The 16,645-nt window shown below is 40.4% G+C and overlaps 1 protein-coding gene across 2 annotated transcripts in view; it reads right to left on the bottom strand.

Moving 5' to 3' along the window:
• Positions 1-16,645, bottom strand: part of LOC124613077 (claspin) — a 195,951-nt gene that overhangs the window by 98,226 nt on the left and 81,080 nt on the right. For both annotated transcript variants that reach the window (XM_047141662.1, XM_047141661.1), the window contains exons 6-8: positions 14,485-14,711; positions 12,870-13,214; positions 6,311-6,409 (exon numbers count right to left, since the gene is read on the bottom strand). In XM_047141662.1, coding sequence (XP_046997618.1) covers positions 6,311-6,409; positions 12,870-13,214; positions 14,485-14,711 — 671 coding nt within the window. The remainder of the gene's footprint in view (positions 1-6,310; positions 6,410-12,869; positions 13,215-14,484; positions 14,712-16,645) is intronic.

The following is a 16,645-nucleotide window of genomic DNA, read 5'->3' as shown; positions in this document are numbered from 1 at the left end:
ACAGTTGGATCTCAAGTTTGGTGTACCTGATACCATAATTACTCAGCAATAAATTTCATTTCCGAGTTAATGAAACAACTGCGCAATTTTCTTCGCATTCAGAAACTCTGAACAATTCCTTTTCATCCACAAGGAAATGGACTAACAGAGAGGGTGCACAGAATTATTTCTAGAATTTAAGCTACTATATTAATAGCCTACACAGCAGTCAGGATATATATCTTAAATTCATAGACTTGGCTTGCAACTCAACATTTCGCCATATGAGGTGGTTTACGGTAGAAAGATGCCATCTCTCTGTGTCATAATAAAGCCCAAACTTAGAGCCAATAGTGAATAAGTAAAAGACCTTGCAAAACGTTTACACAATGTTTGGCAAAGAGTAAAACAAGCTAACACAAAAGCCTTAGAACTTCAGGAACAGAAGGGGCAACATGTACGCAAACTTCCACAGAGTCAAATTGGTCAGTAATTACTGCAAACCAACCCATACACTCCTAGATGTAAGCAAGTATCATGATCTATACCAAATCACTGAAATTAGTTCACCAGTAATTGTTAAATTACAATTGTTGATGAAAACATCTGTTGTTCATGTAAGTAGAGTCGAACCACTCAAAGGAGCTGTGGATGCATTATCACAAGTTCCATCAGTCACACCACCAAAGTGCCTAAAAGAATTAAGAAACTGCCTCTTAATGACAATCAAGTTACTCACAGCGTATCTGATGCACTCAAGCCACTGAATAAGTAGTTTGTGATCAGATTTTCAAGTTGTACTGGAGTTTTAATATGCATTTGTTGTCTTTACTCTTTTTAAGTATTACTATGAATTTATTGATTTATTATGTACCATGGGGTTTGGAAGTTTTTCTGTCCATTATTGTTCAATAAGTAGGGTTCTTAGGTGGCATGTGGCATACCAACAAGGACGTCAAGGAGGATTATCATAGTCCTGATATTGCTACACTCCATCAGGGGTTGGGAAGGAACACAGTTCAGAACCAACATCTACATTTTGGAATACTCTTCTCCAGACTGCCAGACATGCTACTAACTAGCGACTGGTAGCGATTAAGATTAACTTTCAACATATAGAAGTAAGAAACAAGGTTTGCATGTTACAAGATGCACCAGTGGAATTATGTGCTGAAGCACAGAGAGAGAGAAAGTTTTTTTTTTTTTTTTTTTTTTTTTTTTTTTTTTTTTTTTTTTTTTTAAATACAGAACAAGTATCAAGAGTTGGGACACCCATACGAAAAATCTAGAGCTCAGCTGAAACAATTAACAGAAACAGTATCACAGACACTAGTACTAAGACTTGGGAGAATCTTTAAGACAAAGCATTATGATTTGTCCACATAGAGTGACACAGACTAACACTTTAGTGTGTGAACTGCAGCTGTTGTCAGGGAAAACCGAACTGGCAGAGTACACAAGAGAAGTGCTGGCTCCACAACTTAAGTTCCAGTAGGTTGTAATGTACTGGATTTATTCAGTTTTCTCACCAGAAGCCATAATCACGAATAATTACAAGAACAGAGAATCCAAAGGAGTGACAAAAGTAGAATTAAGAAACAGTGGTATTCTGATAAATGGTACAACTTAAGATACAGTCCGAACATAATTTCACCTTCCACAATCCAGTTATCACAACCTCCATTCTGTTTGCTGGAAAAACCTTTACAAATATTACCACCAGAAAACAATGTTTCTAAAGGTCCTGAACCGTGACTTATTATTATTATCTTTGGACAAACCTATAACATTGCAAACTGGAAGAATTACCTTGAAACAAACGTTCTAGCATAGTCAACAATATAAACAACAGTATATCATCAAAACTAAGCATTACTACTGGTGTTGCCTTATTTCTAGCAGCACTTTAAGTACTCTTCTTTTGTTTTAAATGGTGAATTCCCCCCCCCCCACCTCTGACTTACCAGTACATCAGATACTTGTCAAATAGCGAACTAGTGTAAATAAAAGAGAGTGCAACCTAATAAAATTGTAAACTTGTATAATCCACTTGGTGTATAATTAATTAACAGACAGTGCAGAATTAAGAAGCAATACAAAGACTTTGTTAATCAGCTTCCATGAAGATTTAAGTGGAAAAAATTTGTACAGTATAACTGTTCACGTAACAGGTACGTAATAAGACTGTTTCAGAAACAAACGAATGAAAATTAAGGGCGAATTTTCTAACGGATAGACAACTGTTGTACCACAGAAAGGTTTACTGGGTGAATGAAATTTTTAAAAGTTTTCCCCAACCAGCACTGAGCCACAGCAAAGCAGGCTCAACAGCAGTGTTGCAACTGGACTGTCAAACATGCAGGAGAGTCGATACTGCAATATCATAGCACACAACTGCGGCCATTGCCCCACACAACTTGAGGGAGAGGTATGAATCATCAATTCAGCAAGATGACTTCATTGTGAAAGGTATGAATCACCAATTCAGCAAGATGACTTCATTGTGTAAAGATCATAATGCCATTTTGACAGTGCTGCAAGGTGCCAAAAACCATGTAAATCTTACACAAGAATACCTTACAGCCTGCTGATATTGCAGAAAAGCATCAACTAAAAAGCTGAAAGCCGGGGTGCAGTGGAGACTGCGGATGAACCTAGAAAACAAGACCGCATTTGCCAACACATAATGTCACTGCCTCAGGCAGACAATTATGAATATTCACACTCCTGAGCTCCTCTATCTTGCAGCTGCAGTGACTCAGCATCAAGGCAAGATGTGTGATATGCCATCTACCATTGTCACGTGACTACTACTTTTGAGACCGCAGCCAGCCTGGTCTGCTGGACTTAGCCACTGTGACCTGGCAACCTCTCATCTGCTGATATGAAGACCAAAGAGTCTTCTACAATTGGCTCATGGAGGTCAAACTGGTGGTGCTTGAGGCACTACCACAGTCATGCTGTGCTCAGGAGGTGTACTATTTGCTGCTGCCCCTCAATCTGCATCCATGAGATAGAAGCTGATTGGAGCACTCGCTACAAGGTCCTCACATGTGCCCTGGTCAAAAGCATCATCACGCTGGTCGGCATCGACGCCACATGAGCAACACCTGCAGCCAGCTGGGCAAGCTATCCTGCACAGTACCACACACCTCCATGAGCCACCATGACCTCACCAAAGGCCTCGAGAGACTGCTGAGCATGTGGGTCAGCGAAGTCCACTCTGTGTGCTGTGTCTATAGTCCTTGAAGCTGCCACAGAAAAGATAATTCATTGTAACTGAAGTTAATAAATGCCTAATTCACTTATGCTGTCTGCCTGACTGGTCATCATCACAGTGCTCCACCCTTCAACATCCTGCATCCACGGGAGTCACACCCTAGCGACCTCTTGTACCTCTGTAGTTTCTGTTTCTGGTTGAATAGAGATTTGGGAACAGAAGAAGTGTCCTGTTGTGTTTGTACATCTTCATTATCAGGCAGGATGGGAACATTATTGAGAATAGCATCACTCCACACTTAGGCACAATTATTTCCCCTCCCCCAACAAGTTGAACTTTCATGGCGAAATTTTGGAGTGCTCAGTTCTCTCTTTATTTCATAGTATTTGCCGTCCACTAAACTTGCACTGCTTGCACACTTTTTTTTGCATTAGTTATTTTAAAGTAGTTACTGTCATCATTTCCTACCATTTCAAGAGCACTTTGTACACTTGTGGAGCTTTTATAGTTCATTACAGTTACTGCTTCATAGCAGTTGCTGTCCACAAAATTTACACTGTTTTCACACTTTTTTTCGTTTTCCACTTTCTGTGGACTGCTTTTGTACACAACTTTTGTCCACTTATCTAAAGAAGTCTCATTTTCTCAATCGGATTTCATCATATCCTGCTTCAACATCAGTTCACATTTTTCGAATGTAAGTTGTTAATACTGCTGAAATCGCACAAGTTATTTAGTAGATACTAGAAAAGTGATGCAACAGTCCTTAACAGTAACTGAAGAAGACAATTCAGAAATCCAAGAAAAACCAAAAGGCAACATGGTCAAGAATAAAAGGTAAATCTGAGCTATCCTGTTAAGTGTATAATCGGAAAACTATATGAGAAGAAATTGGCAGCATTTGATACACAGTGCCTATAGCAGGATTTTAAAGGTTTAGCTGCAAATGTGCTATTGCACTCTGAAATAAATAATACATTACAAGAACAATAGAGTACAATAACATACAGCGCAGGCAATGACTGGTAGGATGTGCCTTGCTGTATTTGACAGATGCTCAGAGGGGCACTTTGTGTATTAATTCCGATGCTGATGTGTACTCATCTGAAATTACTGACTTGCTTATCTAGAGTATACAGGGTGTTACAAAAAGGTACGGCCAAACTTTCAGGAAACATTCCTCACACACAAAGAAAGAAAATATGTTATGTGGACATGTGTCCGGAAACGCTTACTTTCCATGTTAGAGCTTATTTTATTACTTCTCTTCAAATCACATTGCTCATGGAATGGAAACACACAGCAACAGAACGTACCAGAGTGACTTCAAACACTTTGTTACAGGAAATGTTCAAAATGTCCTCCGTTAGCGAGGATACATGCATCCACCCTCCATCGCATGGAATCCCTGATGCACTGATGCAGCCCTGGAGAATGGCGTATTGTATCAAAGCCGTCCATAGTACGAGCACGAAGAGTCTCTACATTTGGTACCGGGGTTGCGTAGACAAGAGCTTTCAAATGCCGCCATAAATGAAAGTCAAGAGGGTTGAGGTCAGGGGAGCGTGGAGGCCATGGAATTGGTCCACCTCTACCAATCCATCGGTCACCGAATCTGTTGTTGAGAAGCGTACGAACACTTCGACGGAAATGTGCAGGAGCTCCATCGTGTATGAACCACATGCTGTGTCGTACTTGTAAAGGCACATGTTCTAGCAGCACAGATAGAGTATTCCGTATGAAATCATGATAACGTGCTCCATTGAGCATAGGTGGAAGAACATGGAGCCCAATCAAGACATCACCAACAATGCCTGCCCAAACGTACTGTAGAGCAATGAGTCGCATGTCAACACAAGCACCGAAGTCAACATTACCTTCCTTCAATTGGGATAACTGGCGGTGAATCGAGGAAGTACAGTACAGACTGACGAAACTAAAATGAGCTCTAACATGGAAATTAAGCGTTTCCGGACACATGTCCACATAACATCTTTTCTTTATTTGTGTGTGAGGAATGTTTCCTGCAAGTTTGGCCGTACCTTTTTGTAACACCCTGTATATCCCCAACTGATATTTTATCTTTTTGTGGACTTCATCTCTTTTGTAGTTTGGCCTGTGCTGGAAGTGGAATAGCACTTATCTATTTCCGATAAGCTACTAACTAACAGAAGTTACTCTTGAAGACGTGTGTAGCCAACTATAAGACTTTAGAGCAGACTGACTCTTCTCACTGACATGCCGAAGTCCATTGTCATGGTGTGCTCTATTCCATAAAGTGCATCAAGTCTCCAAGGCAGGAGTACAGCTGCATGGACTAATCTCCAAACCAGCAGGTGTTGCAAAGTGTGATCAAACTGGCACCATTGCCCTGTCTTGCAGAAACAATGAGCCCATCTGCACTCAGTTACTCTCACAGATAGCATGAAATCTCCACACAATGTGCATGTTCAAAATTACTAAACCAACTAATAAAAATTAATTTCATGTTTGGCAATTATTATTTGTTGGCACTATAAACATTGTGCAACACATAATTTCACTGAAGTGTTATGTTACACCTCAAAGGATTACATGAAGTATCATATCATGGAAATCTAATACAGTAAAGATGTAGTATTGAAAAGATTACCAGACATTAGGAAACACTGAACCAGTGAAAAGAATGACAAACAAAAAACCACAAAAAGCTCAATATAGGAATAGGACAGACATTGACAATCCAAAAGCATTTTAACGTATGGTCAAATTATTAAACTAGTAGAAGTGTTTTATCAAAATGCTTCTCTTCATTTTCAAATCACTGGGACCAGATATTTAACTGTATGGAAAGTTGCTGTACCACTGCTCTCCTGACATGTCATAGACTTTCGCAAGAATTTTATTACTTTGATACATGGTATGTCAAAAACATATTCGCTGTAAAACAGAACCACGTCATAAAAATAAGACCCAAATGTAAAAAATTAACTCTAGCCTATAGAGGAATCCAAGCTTTCACACACACTATAAATGATAATTCATGATACAAACCTCCTGATCAACAAAACTAAATAAATGTGAACTATGATCAAGGAAGAGCAATCACAAAATAACACACTAAGAACTTACCTTCATCTTCAGAGTTGCTTCCCTGTGAGTCAAACATGTCATGTGTCATTATTCTCTTAAGTCTGGTCAGTTTTTTTCCTTTCTGCAGATTTCCATCCACTGCAAAACACACACAAAAGAAACAATGACAACAACACAGCCACAAGCTATACAAACCCACCACATTACATGTGTAGTTCAAAGCAACAGTAACCACTGCCAAAACTAACTTTTCACATTCTAATCAATATTAATAATAAATTTTGAGGTTTTCCTACTATCTTAGTATTTTTCACCTTCTTGTAATATGGGTCAACAATTTCTATAAATTTTTTAGAAGTACTAACATATTAATATACTCTAGAAAAAATCGTGACACTCCGAGAAGGTACTAGTTTCACCAGACAATGTCTGATGCACAAAGTGAGAAAACTAGTTGTATCTACTGGAATCCCACTGAAAACAACAGCTGAAAGGAAGATCACATCATTTCAATAATCTTGGTTGGTAAGATAAATCACACATCTGTCAAATTTTACAAGAGCATTAGTTCCACTTTCTACTTTCTTGCCATCAGGTGAAGATATGGCGCTGTAAGAAATAAGAATGGGAAATGTTTCTTGTTTTGCGGTCAGTATGCTGTTTGTCACTTGGTAACATGTGTTGATTTTTTCTGTGAAGCGACTGTTGGTGTAAGGGGTTAAGATGGGTGAAGTTTTCTGTATAAATGCAATAGCTACTGATGAGAAAGACCATGCAGCACTGCTGGTAAAGTTGTTTTATCAGAACAGAAGAAATAGCAGCACTGACAGAAAAAGCTGTGAAGAGGCACCATGTCAATAAATGGGGTAAAGAATATGATCAAGAAATCTGAAGAAACAGAAAATTGGGTGGTGCAACAGGGAGAGGTAGGCAGCCCATTCCCACGGCATCTAATGAAGTGGGTGTAGCAACAGCTGACTGTGCAGCACATCTCAAATTCTGCAACCATTGCTTGAGCTGTATCACAGGAATTCTCTCCTCCCTGCTCAACATTTCAAAAGATTTTGCAGCCCATTTTACATTGGTATCCCTAAAATACTCAGAATGCACAAAGCCCCAAGAGAGGCTACAATGCTGTGACTTTGCCCTTCATTTTTTGGTATGCATGGAAATGGATCATACGTAGCCAGGAAATATTCTTTGGATACATGATGCACATTTTACACTGCAAGGTGCATTGGATGTACAGAACTGTCACATGTGGGTTCTATTCTGACACATGTTGTGCAGGAACATCCACTACACTCACGGATGACACCTCACAGGTCTGTTACGTGTACAGTGACATCTGCACAATATAAGGACCTCCTTGTGCAACACGTGATTCCAGCTTTGCAAGACTGCAACTGTGGCAACACCACTATTTTAATGCAAGAGGGGGAGAAACCACATGTCACTTGCAAGGTGAAAGATTTGATCCAAACACCTTCAGTAATAACCACATCATCTCTAGGCAATTTCAAGATATGTGACCTTCTAGATCCCCTGACCTAAATTAATGTGATTTTTGGTTTTAGGCCTACCCGGACGATCATGTCTATCAGGGATGTATCCGGACTCTCCCTGATCTAAAAGACAGCAAACGATTACATATTACTCTAATTACACTAGATGTGCTGCAAGCAACTGTCAACCATGCCATGTTACAGATGCAGCATGTTGCCGAGTCGGAAGACCATACTGAATATGTGTTGCAACTTGTGACCACATCCTACCAAACGTGCCAAAACCACCATTATCACTGTTTGATCGGTCCTCCCTTTTTCCTGCCCCCACACCACATTCTGACTGCTTACAGCACCGTATTTTCACCTAGTGGCAGAAGGAAAAACTATTTATTTTTTCGAGCATATTCTGCGAGCGCATAGATTAATGAATATACCTACAATGTTTCAGTGTCTTGCAATGAATACAGGCCACACTGCAGCACTTGGAATGAGGTCAGCATAATTAACTCCACCCGGTACATGAACAACTAATGAAGCTTTTAGTCGCTATGAACACACACGGCCATAAAAGAATTCCTGGCAAAAGTGGAGCACAAAGACAGATTCATTAAACCCTTAAATAGGCACCTGAACACGTATCTATTTCTGGCAAAATTCACATCTAAATTTTTGTTTAGTTGTAAATGATTAGACTACAAATTTAAAGGTTTTCAAGCTATTTGCATGATGACAATGCCCTAGTACTTTGGAATTGACTGTTTATAAAGTGATGATTGGGAATCTTTCTCACAAGGGCGTTTGCTTTTCATAAAATTTCAGTAGATTTGTCCAGAATGGTTCTTCCTCATTTTGTTCTTTTGGCTCTATTTAAGCTTTCAACAAATGATTGTTTCTGTTGAGCAGCTGTAGTGTTTTTAGTGTTTTCCCATTGGTGCAAAAAGTGCTTCTCCGATTTAAGTTGTTCCCCAACACTATTTTTCCTTTTGCCCCCCAGTTTGATAATTACAATATCTGAAAAATATAGATTTCAGCCTTTCACAGGCATTCATAGCCATGCAAGCCATGCTTGACAATGTTACAGACAGAATGGGTAAGGGGACGGAAGAAGAACTGAAAATAACTCTGTTCACATATAGGGAAAGACTTTTGGCATAGGCGAAATATGTTAACAGCTTTAGTTTTCTGGTCACTATAGTACAGCGTGTGGTCGCTATAAACTGGCAGTAAGCTGCGAGCATAAACAAGCTAGCATTACGATTGCCAGATGACCGAGGAATAGGCACCCAGCAAACACCCACATTCTGTGTAACTGCATTAGCAGAACTGATATACGGTCATAGTGACTGCCGATCCATTCTGGTGTTGTAACAGTTGTAATTTAACTCTGTGATGGACCAGGATTTGTCTCTTCACTCGTTTCAGTGCAAGAAAAGAAAACAACAGGCAGCTCACAATACAACGCATTTGGTAATGGCTACCGTGTAGCTACATACAGAGGTTGGCAGCATCATAAACAAGATAGTTTAGGCCTGACCACTACTGATATTTGATGCAACCACTGTTCAAAAAATACCTGCCATCTAAAACTGCGACTTTAAAGTGTGTGCATTACACCGACTTTTGAACTTTAGTTAGCAGACACACACATGCGATTCTTGGTTCTAATATAATTGGTTCCATGGCTGAGGCCTACCTTGCTTACATGACTAGAATCTCACAAACCATTCAACTGCCCAAAACTGGCATGGCTCCAGAGCATCAAGCACACTAAAACGTCATCGTGTCCGTGCACTTTTAATTTTCCAAACATGTTTTTACACACATTACCTTTCTGAACTGGGAAACGAATAGGAAACCTGAGTCTTTATTTGGAAAAGAATTTAATCCTGTTCTTGATGTGCATCAAACAATGGAAAGCCATGGATGGAATAACAACAATATGCAACAGGTAGACTGCTACTCACCACACAGATGAGTCATTGAGTCGGAAGCAGGCACAGCAAAAAAGACAGCTACAAACTAAGCTTTCTGACAAAGTCCTTCCAAAAACAGAAAACAGAGAGACATTCACACAAATGCAACTCATACACACAAATGGCCACTGTCTCCCGGCACTGGAGCCAGACTATGACTGCATCTGACATAAGTAACAATCTGCTAGGTTGGGTGGTCGTAGTAAGGAGGGGTCATGGGGTGAGGACAGAGAGGGATAGCAGGAGAGGGGTAGAGGAAGATGCCACGCTGCCTATGGGAGCATGAACAGACTGGGTGGGTACAGGATAGGGCTGCTAGGTGCAATGTCAGAAAGCTGTGCTGGGGGGGTGGGGATGGAGGGTGGGGACGAAGGGAGTGAAAGGGGACAGAAGTACAGAAGGGGAGAAGAACAGTAGGAGCGTACTGGTGGGATAGAAAGTGTGTGTGGTGATGGAGGGAGCAGGAAGAGGATACGTGCATGGAGGACAGGGGGTAGTGAAGGTTGTGGCCAGGGGGCTTACAGGAACGAAGGACATGTAGGAAGAGTTCCTACCTGCATACCTCTGAAAAGCTGGTGCTGATAGGAAGAATCCACATGGTACAGGCTGTGAAGCAGTCATTAAAGTTAAGCACATTGTGTTGGGCAGCTTGTTCAGCAATTAGGTAGTCTAACCATTTCTTAGCCACAGTCTGGCAATTGCCAAACATGAGGACAAACAGCTTGTTAGTTGTCATGCCCACGTAGACAGCAGTGCAGTGGTTGCAGCTTAGTTTGAGGATCATATGTCTGCTTTCACAGATAGACCTGCATTTGATGTGGCTGGAGATGCCTGTGACAGGACTGGAGCAGATGGTAGTGGGAGGACTTAATGGGACAAGTTTTGCACCTAAGTCTATTGCAGGAATATGAACTATGAGGCAAGGGGTTGGAGTTGTGCTATTCAAGTCAGATGCAATCACAGTCGTGCTCCAGTGCCTAGAGACACTGGCCATGAGCATGTATGTGAGTTTGTATGAACGTTTGTGTGCTTTTATTTCAGAAGCACTGTATCAGAAAGCTCAATATTATAGCAGCCTTTTTCATTTTACCTGCCTGCGACCCACTGCCCCCTCTATGTAGATAATAGTAATCTATTTTTTCCATATTATTGTTCTCGATGCGGATCCACTGTCTTACCCCTTCTGCTACCTCATATGAAGTTAAAGCCACCAGCAGAAATGTTACATCATAAAGAAGCAGTTATATTGTAACAGTCTATTTTCACTGTACCTGACTGCCTCCTCTACGTGGAGAGTAGTAATCTATCCTTTCCATATTATTGCTCTTGATGCGAATCCACTGTCTTATCCCTTCTACTACCTCAAAATGAAGTTAAAGCTACCAGCAGAAATGTTATAACATCAAAAGAAGCAATTAGGTTTCTTAATGTATTGACGCTAAAACTCCATCTTCTTCAGCCATCGAAGGCTGTGGAATCAACATACTGCCAACACAATGAGTGATGTGACAATGTGAACAGGTGTCGTCCTCTTTGTAAGCAGAACTTACTCTATTCAGACAGCTATGCACTTTCAGAATATTGCATATTTCTTTACAATGAGACCATATCAACAGGCCAATAATGTGAACTTTGCATTTTTTGGGAGCTCATTTCATCTGTATGAATTTTCTGTATCTTGATTTTTTTTTTATTTAATACATTGACACACTACAAGAAACTTTCAGAATTGTTACGTATTTCTCCAGTTTATAACCTCAGGCCTGTATTTCTCACAATGTTATTTCAAACATCAATATATCCTTGCATATGTTGTCGTTCCCAGGAGCAGTAAAATATAAGCAAACACTTATCACAGAAATGCATCACTTGTTGACAGTCACTCTTTTATTCTGTGAGACACCTTGGACTTCCTTGACATCAATCCTTTCATTATATTTTCACAAGTATTTATTTTGAAAATGCCGAATAAGTCAGTCACTTGCACTTCTTGCACTTTAATGAGAGGTGCACCGCTGAGTTGGAACTACAGACATAGTCTGCATAAACAGTTCAGGTGAGAAATATCCTAATTCCTTAAGGGTGTACATAATTTGGTGTAAAGGAGACCACTCACGAATAGCAGAAGCATCATGTCATCGACAGGAGGGGGGAGGGGGGGGGGTGAAAAAATAAATAAAAAAACTTGCTAGCTTTCAGAATCAATCCTTTTCCAAGCTGAGGAGCATGAGTACCAAGTAGTCAGTAGTTGGATTGAGCAGGTCTTGCATGTGGGTCTTCCATGGGGATACAATTCCTGTGGCAAGGAGTTGAGAGTGGGAGTGCATCGGAATGGAGTAGGATGTCATGTAGGTTGGGTGGGCGATAAGAGTACCACATTAGGGTGGGTAGGAAGGATCTTGGGTAGGATGTCCCTCATTTACAAGCCTGATGATAGTTTATCAAAGCCCTGGTGAAGGATGTGGTTCAGTTGTTCCATTCTAGGATGATACTAGATGATGATGAGAGTACTCCTTTGTAGACTACTCTTGGGAGGTGGTAGGAAGATTAGGAGTGTGTGAGAATAAGGCATGAGAAATCTGTCTGATGACTAGGTTTGGTACGTAGCACCTGCTTGTGAAGGTGACCTGTACACCTGTCACTCCTCCCTCCTGCATTACTAGCCAGCAACCTGGGTGCGTCCCTCCGAGCAACTAGCCACCCACCCCCAATCTCTCCTCCTGCCTCTCACTTCTCTCTCCAATTACCCATCCCACACAACCCTTAACGCACCCAGTCCACCTGACCTCCCGAACTGCAATTACAGCATTGTGCATACAGTCGGCACTATGTAGATGCATATGTGTGTGTGTGTGTGTGTGTGTGTGTGTGTGTGTGTGTGTGTGTGTGTGTGTGTGAGCGCGCTCGCACGTTTTAGCCCTGAAGGAAGACATTATTTGAATGTCTCAGCAATGTTTACCGATCTTGTTTATCGGCCTTTTGAATGCTCAATGCCTTACAATTCTTTGTATCCAATCCAGTACTATTCCATCACAAATTATTACTTTGGCCATAAAACTGAGCAACTAATAATGTCTGTTGAGAATTAAGTATGGAATATGCACAATAGTTTTATACCTTCAGTAGCATTTTCGTCTGTAACTTCCTTTTTATCTGGTTCTTCACCACAGTTTTTCTTGCGTAATTCACTGTCCTCAGTACTACTATTATCATCATCTTCCTCTTCTTCTTCTTGGTTAGCATCAGAATCATCACCACCACCATCATCATCCTCATCCTCCTCATAATCCTCATCGTCACCAGATACTTCAGCTTCGTCATCCAAAAATTTATTCTTTATAGTTTTCTTCCGCACAACCTTTGTATTTTCTTCCTCTTCTTCCTCCTCCTCAGATTCTGATTCAGTAAGTGGTTCTTCAGCATCATCATCTTCATCAAACATACCACAGTCACTCTTTTCATCTGCAAACAGACAAGATAATGCTTACCATTAACTTAGAAAATATAAATTGGTTTGAGACAATAAACACAAATATTTAAGAAAACTCCAGCAGTCAGAAATAAAGGCCCAAACAAAAGCCAATGGAAATGACGTGTAAAACAGTGCGGTAGCATAAGTGTTAGTACTCCAGACCAAGCTTTCCAGCTTGATTGCTCACATGGAGGCGGCCTGGTGACTGCAGGCAGATGTGGTTAGGAGTGAGCAGTCAGGTCATTGTATACTCCGTTGAATGCCTCAGCTGAGCGTCCATGGGCAGGGGTGAGCATATACCTCATGCAAGGTTATTTTCTACAAGTTGAGTTTATTTTATTTTATATAGCACTTGCACACCAACTTCACTTATATCAAAAAACTTTAAATATTGGGGCAATTGGGGGACTGGAAGGAGATCCTAACAACAATGAATAATTGTGACTATAGACAAGTAAAGTGTAACGGTTTGATGTGGCACTGAATGCAACATGCACTCTTAACTACGTATTCAGGACACTCAGTAGGCCAACTGCAACAATGAGAAGGTTTTAGGGCGAGAGATGCTACCCATCCTTTGAGCAGCTTCACGTGCACATTTCAGCACAACAATGCCCATTGACATGTGGCGTGGAATGTGTAAACTTCTTCAAAGAAAGATGAGTAACACTGCATTGCTGGTCTGCACTTTTACCTGACATGTCACCTGCTAAAAATGGCTGGAGTAGAGATGGCGGACAACTTATTTGTCAGGCTTTCAGCAATTACTGTAGACGCTTTATGAACTGAAATAAAAATCTCAAGCTGGGAGATTCCTCTCAAATTTATCCAGGCCATTTCTGTTCCCATACCATAACATTTAGAGGTTCTAACTGCACTATATGAGCAATTAACTGAAATCCTTTAGTCAATGATATGATGTATACAATTATGTAATATTAGCATTTGTGTATTGACATGTACCTAATATATGTTGTAATGTTCATTACACTCATGCATATCCTTATTTGTTTAGCAATTTTCTGGCACAATAATATATCTTAGTATGTCATCCCCGAAAACTTCAGAAACACATTCCCGTTCATTACAGCTGCTGCATCGCTTATAACAAAAATATTAGTAGAGAATGCTTATTGGAACAAGCTTTACTTAGTGCTACTGACATACAGGGCAACACAATCAAAGTAAAGAAACTAAGTAAAGAAACTCATGTTACTTTAAAAGAGAGGGAACAAATAAGCTATCACTGAAAGAACAAACCATCAATGTCTTCTTCATTATCCATTTTAAATTCCTGCTGCTTCTTCAACCATTCCTCTTCTCTCTGCCGTGCCATTTTTTGTTGGAGCTCTTCCTTCAGTCGCAAGAGTTTGGCACCCGGTTTGGCTAATTCAGGATCTTCAGGTGCCTCTTCATCTAATGGTACTGTTAAAACCTCTTTCACTATGTTTTCCTCTCCATTTTCACTTTTTTCCACACTTGAAACACTGTCAGATAAAAATCTCATAAGAGCATTGTACTACTTGAGAATGAGCTCATTCAATTTTTTGCACCAATAATTAATATATTTCAGCATTAACAACATGGTAATTAGATAAAAGGTACTTAAATATTTTCCTACAAGACCCCTACAGAAGTCTCACTCCTTTTAAAAGGCCTCAGCTTAAGAATCAAACCTAGATTTAACCATGATGGACTTCTTAGAAGCCTACTTTCCTTCTCCTGTTCTCTTCTGACGAAACATTTATTCACCATCAACCCTACTGGCTACTTCCAGCCCAAGGAGACCAATAAATATTGTCTTTAATACTTCCAATCTCCTTGCAATAATGTTCCCCCCTCCATTTCCACAAAAGCACTCTGATAATCTTCCAAAGAATTTCTCACCTTCAATGTGGCTACACCTTTCTTCTTCATATACAGTCTTAGTGAGCCCAACACCACAGCTACTGAACATCACCTTAAATTAAAACCGATACTGATATAATTGTTTCCCCCCCCCCCCCTATCAAAAACTTCATCACCATCTTTATGGAACTCAATGACTATGTGAGTGAGAACCTCTGTAAGTTTTCTGACTCCCCCACTAACAATAATATCACATCCCAGAAATCCAACATCACCCAAAACTTAGATCCATCTGACACCTGAATCCATTTCCTCTTCACACAGCCAACTCTCACCTTACACCAACTTTGTATCTGCTGTCAAAGCTCACAAACCCAACTTCACAGGTTACTCCTATTGTGGCTAATCACAATGCTTCCAAAAAACTATTCTGGGCCGTGGCTGACCATTACTTTCAACCTCATGCCGTAGTCTTCATTCATACATCCATGATACTTATTACTTTCTTCTCCAGTTTTTCACAGTTCCTGGACCATTCTAATTTACTGTTTTTAACTGGACACTGTATCAACTGGACACTGTGTCACTGTATACCAACATCCTTTGTGTTCTAGCAGCCATACAACACAACTTGTCACAGCACCATTCTGATATGAAACCAACCACCTCCTGGCGAAATCGTTTAGCCAAACACATTCTGAGCCATTATTGTGTATCCTTTGAAACTAAATCTACAAGCAAATCCACAGTACTCTGAAAATACTCATGTGACAATCTGTTAGCAGGCCTCATACATGAAATGTTACTAACATATTTAATATCTTAATCTGCAAGCTGTGCTGACTTGTGGACATCTTCATGATCTGGTCCCATGGCAAGAATACCCTCTGCTCTTTCACACATACTGTCAAATTGAGTTCACCATGTAGAAGCTGATATCCACCTATCAGATGGCTCCATAAAAACTTCTGTTCCAATCAAATGCCTCAACCACCAACAATGTCACCCATCCCACACCAAAAGGGACTCACCAACAGGCTCAGTGCCCATATGCATCTTATCTGCAGTGGGAAATAGGAGTTATACAAACATGATATTAATCTTGCCAAAGCCTTTAAATGCAGCCTATACACTGCTCATTTGGTCTAGAATATGGTTTTCCACATAACTTCTTGCGCTAAAACCAACAAACCATGAACCAGCCACCAACCACTACTCCCTATGTCATCCAGGTACTGAAAAATTTAAACAGATCTTCCAAAGAGCCCCAGGTTGATTAATGGCTCCTCTCATCCCTCAAAGTAATAACCCACCATCCACCCAACCTATGAAATATCAAGACCCACCAAGGCCTGTTCCATATACTAAACTCATCACCATCCACTTCAGTCCAATTACAGTGCTTCCAATCAGTTACAGAAACTACCTACCCAATCAAAGGAGAAAGTGCCAAGAGAAGCACAATCAGTGTCTTACGCTGGATGTCTACACAGAAAATACCATCAAATGCCTAACAACCAAGTCATCAACAAGATTAGTGAACACCACACCAGCAATAGCTTCAACAGATGGC

This window comes from Schistocerca americana, chromosome 4 (genome assembly GCF_021461395.2).
Source record: "Schistocerca americana isolate TAMUIC-IGC-003095 chromosome 4, iqSchAmer2.1, whole genome shotgun sequence".
NCBI classification, from domain to species: domain Eukaryota; kingdom Metazoa; phylum Arthropoda; class Insecta; order Orthoptera; family Acrididae; genus Schistocerca; species Schistocerca americana.
Note: the sequence above shows the minus strand (reverse complement) of the source record. Positions and strands in the feature narration are given on the sequence as shown.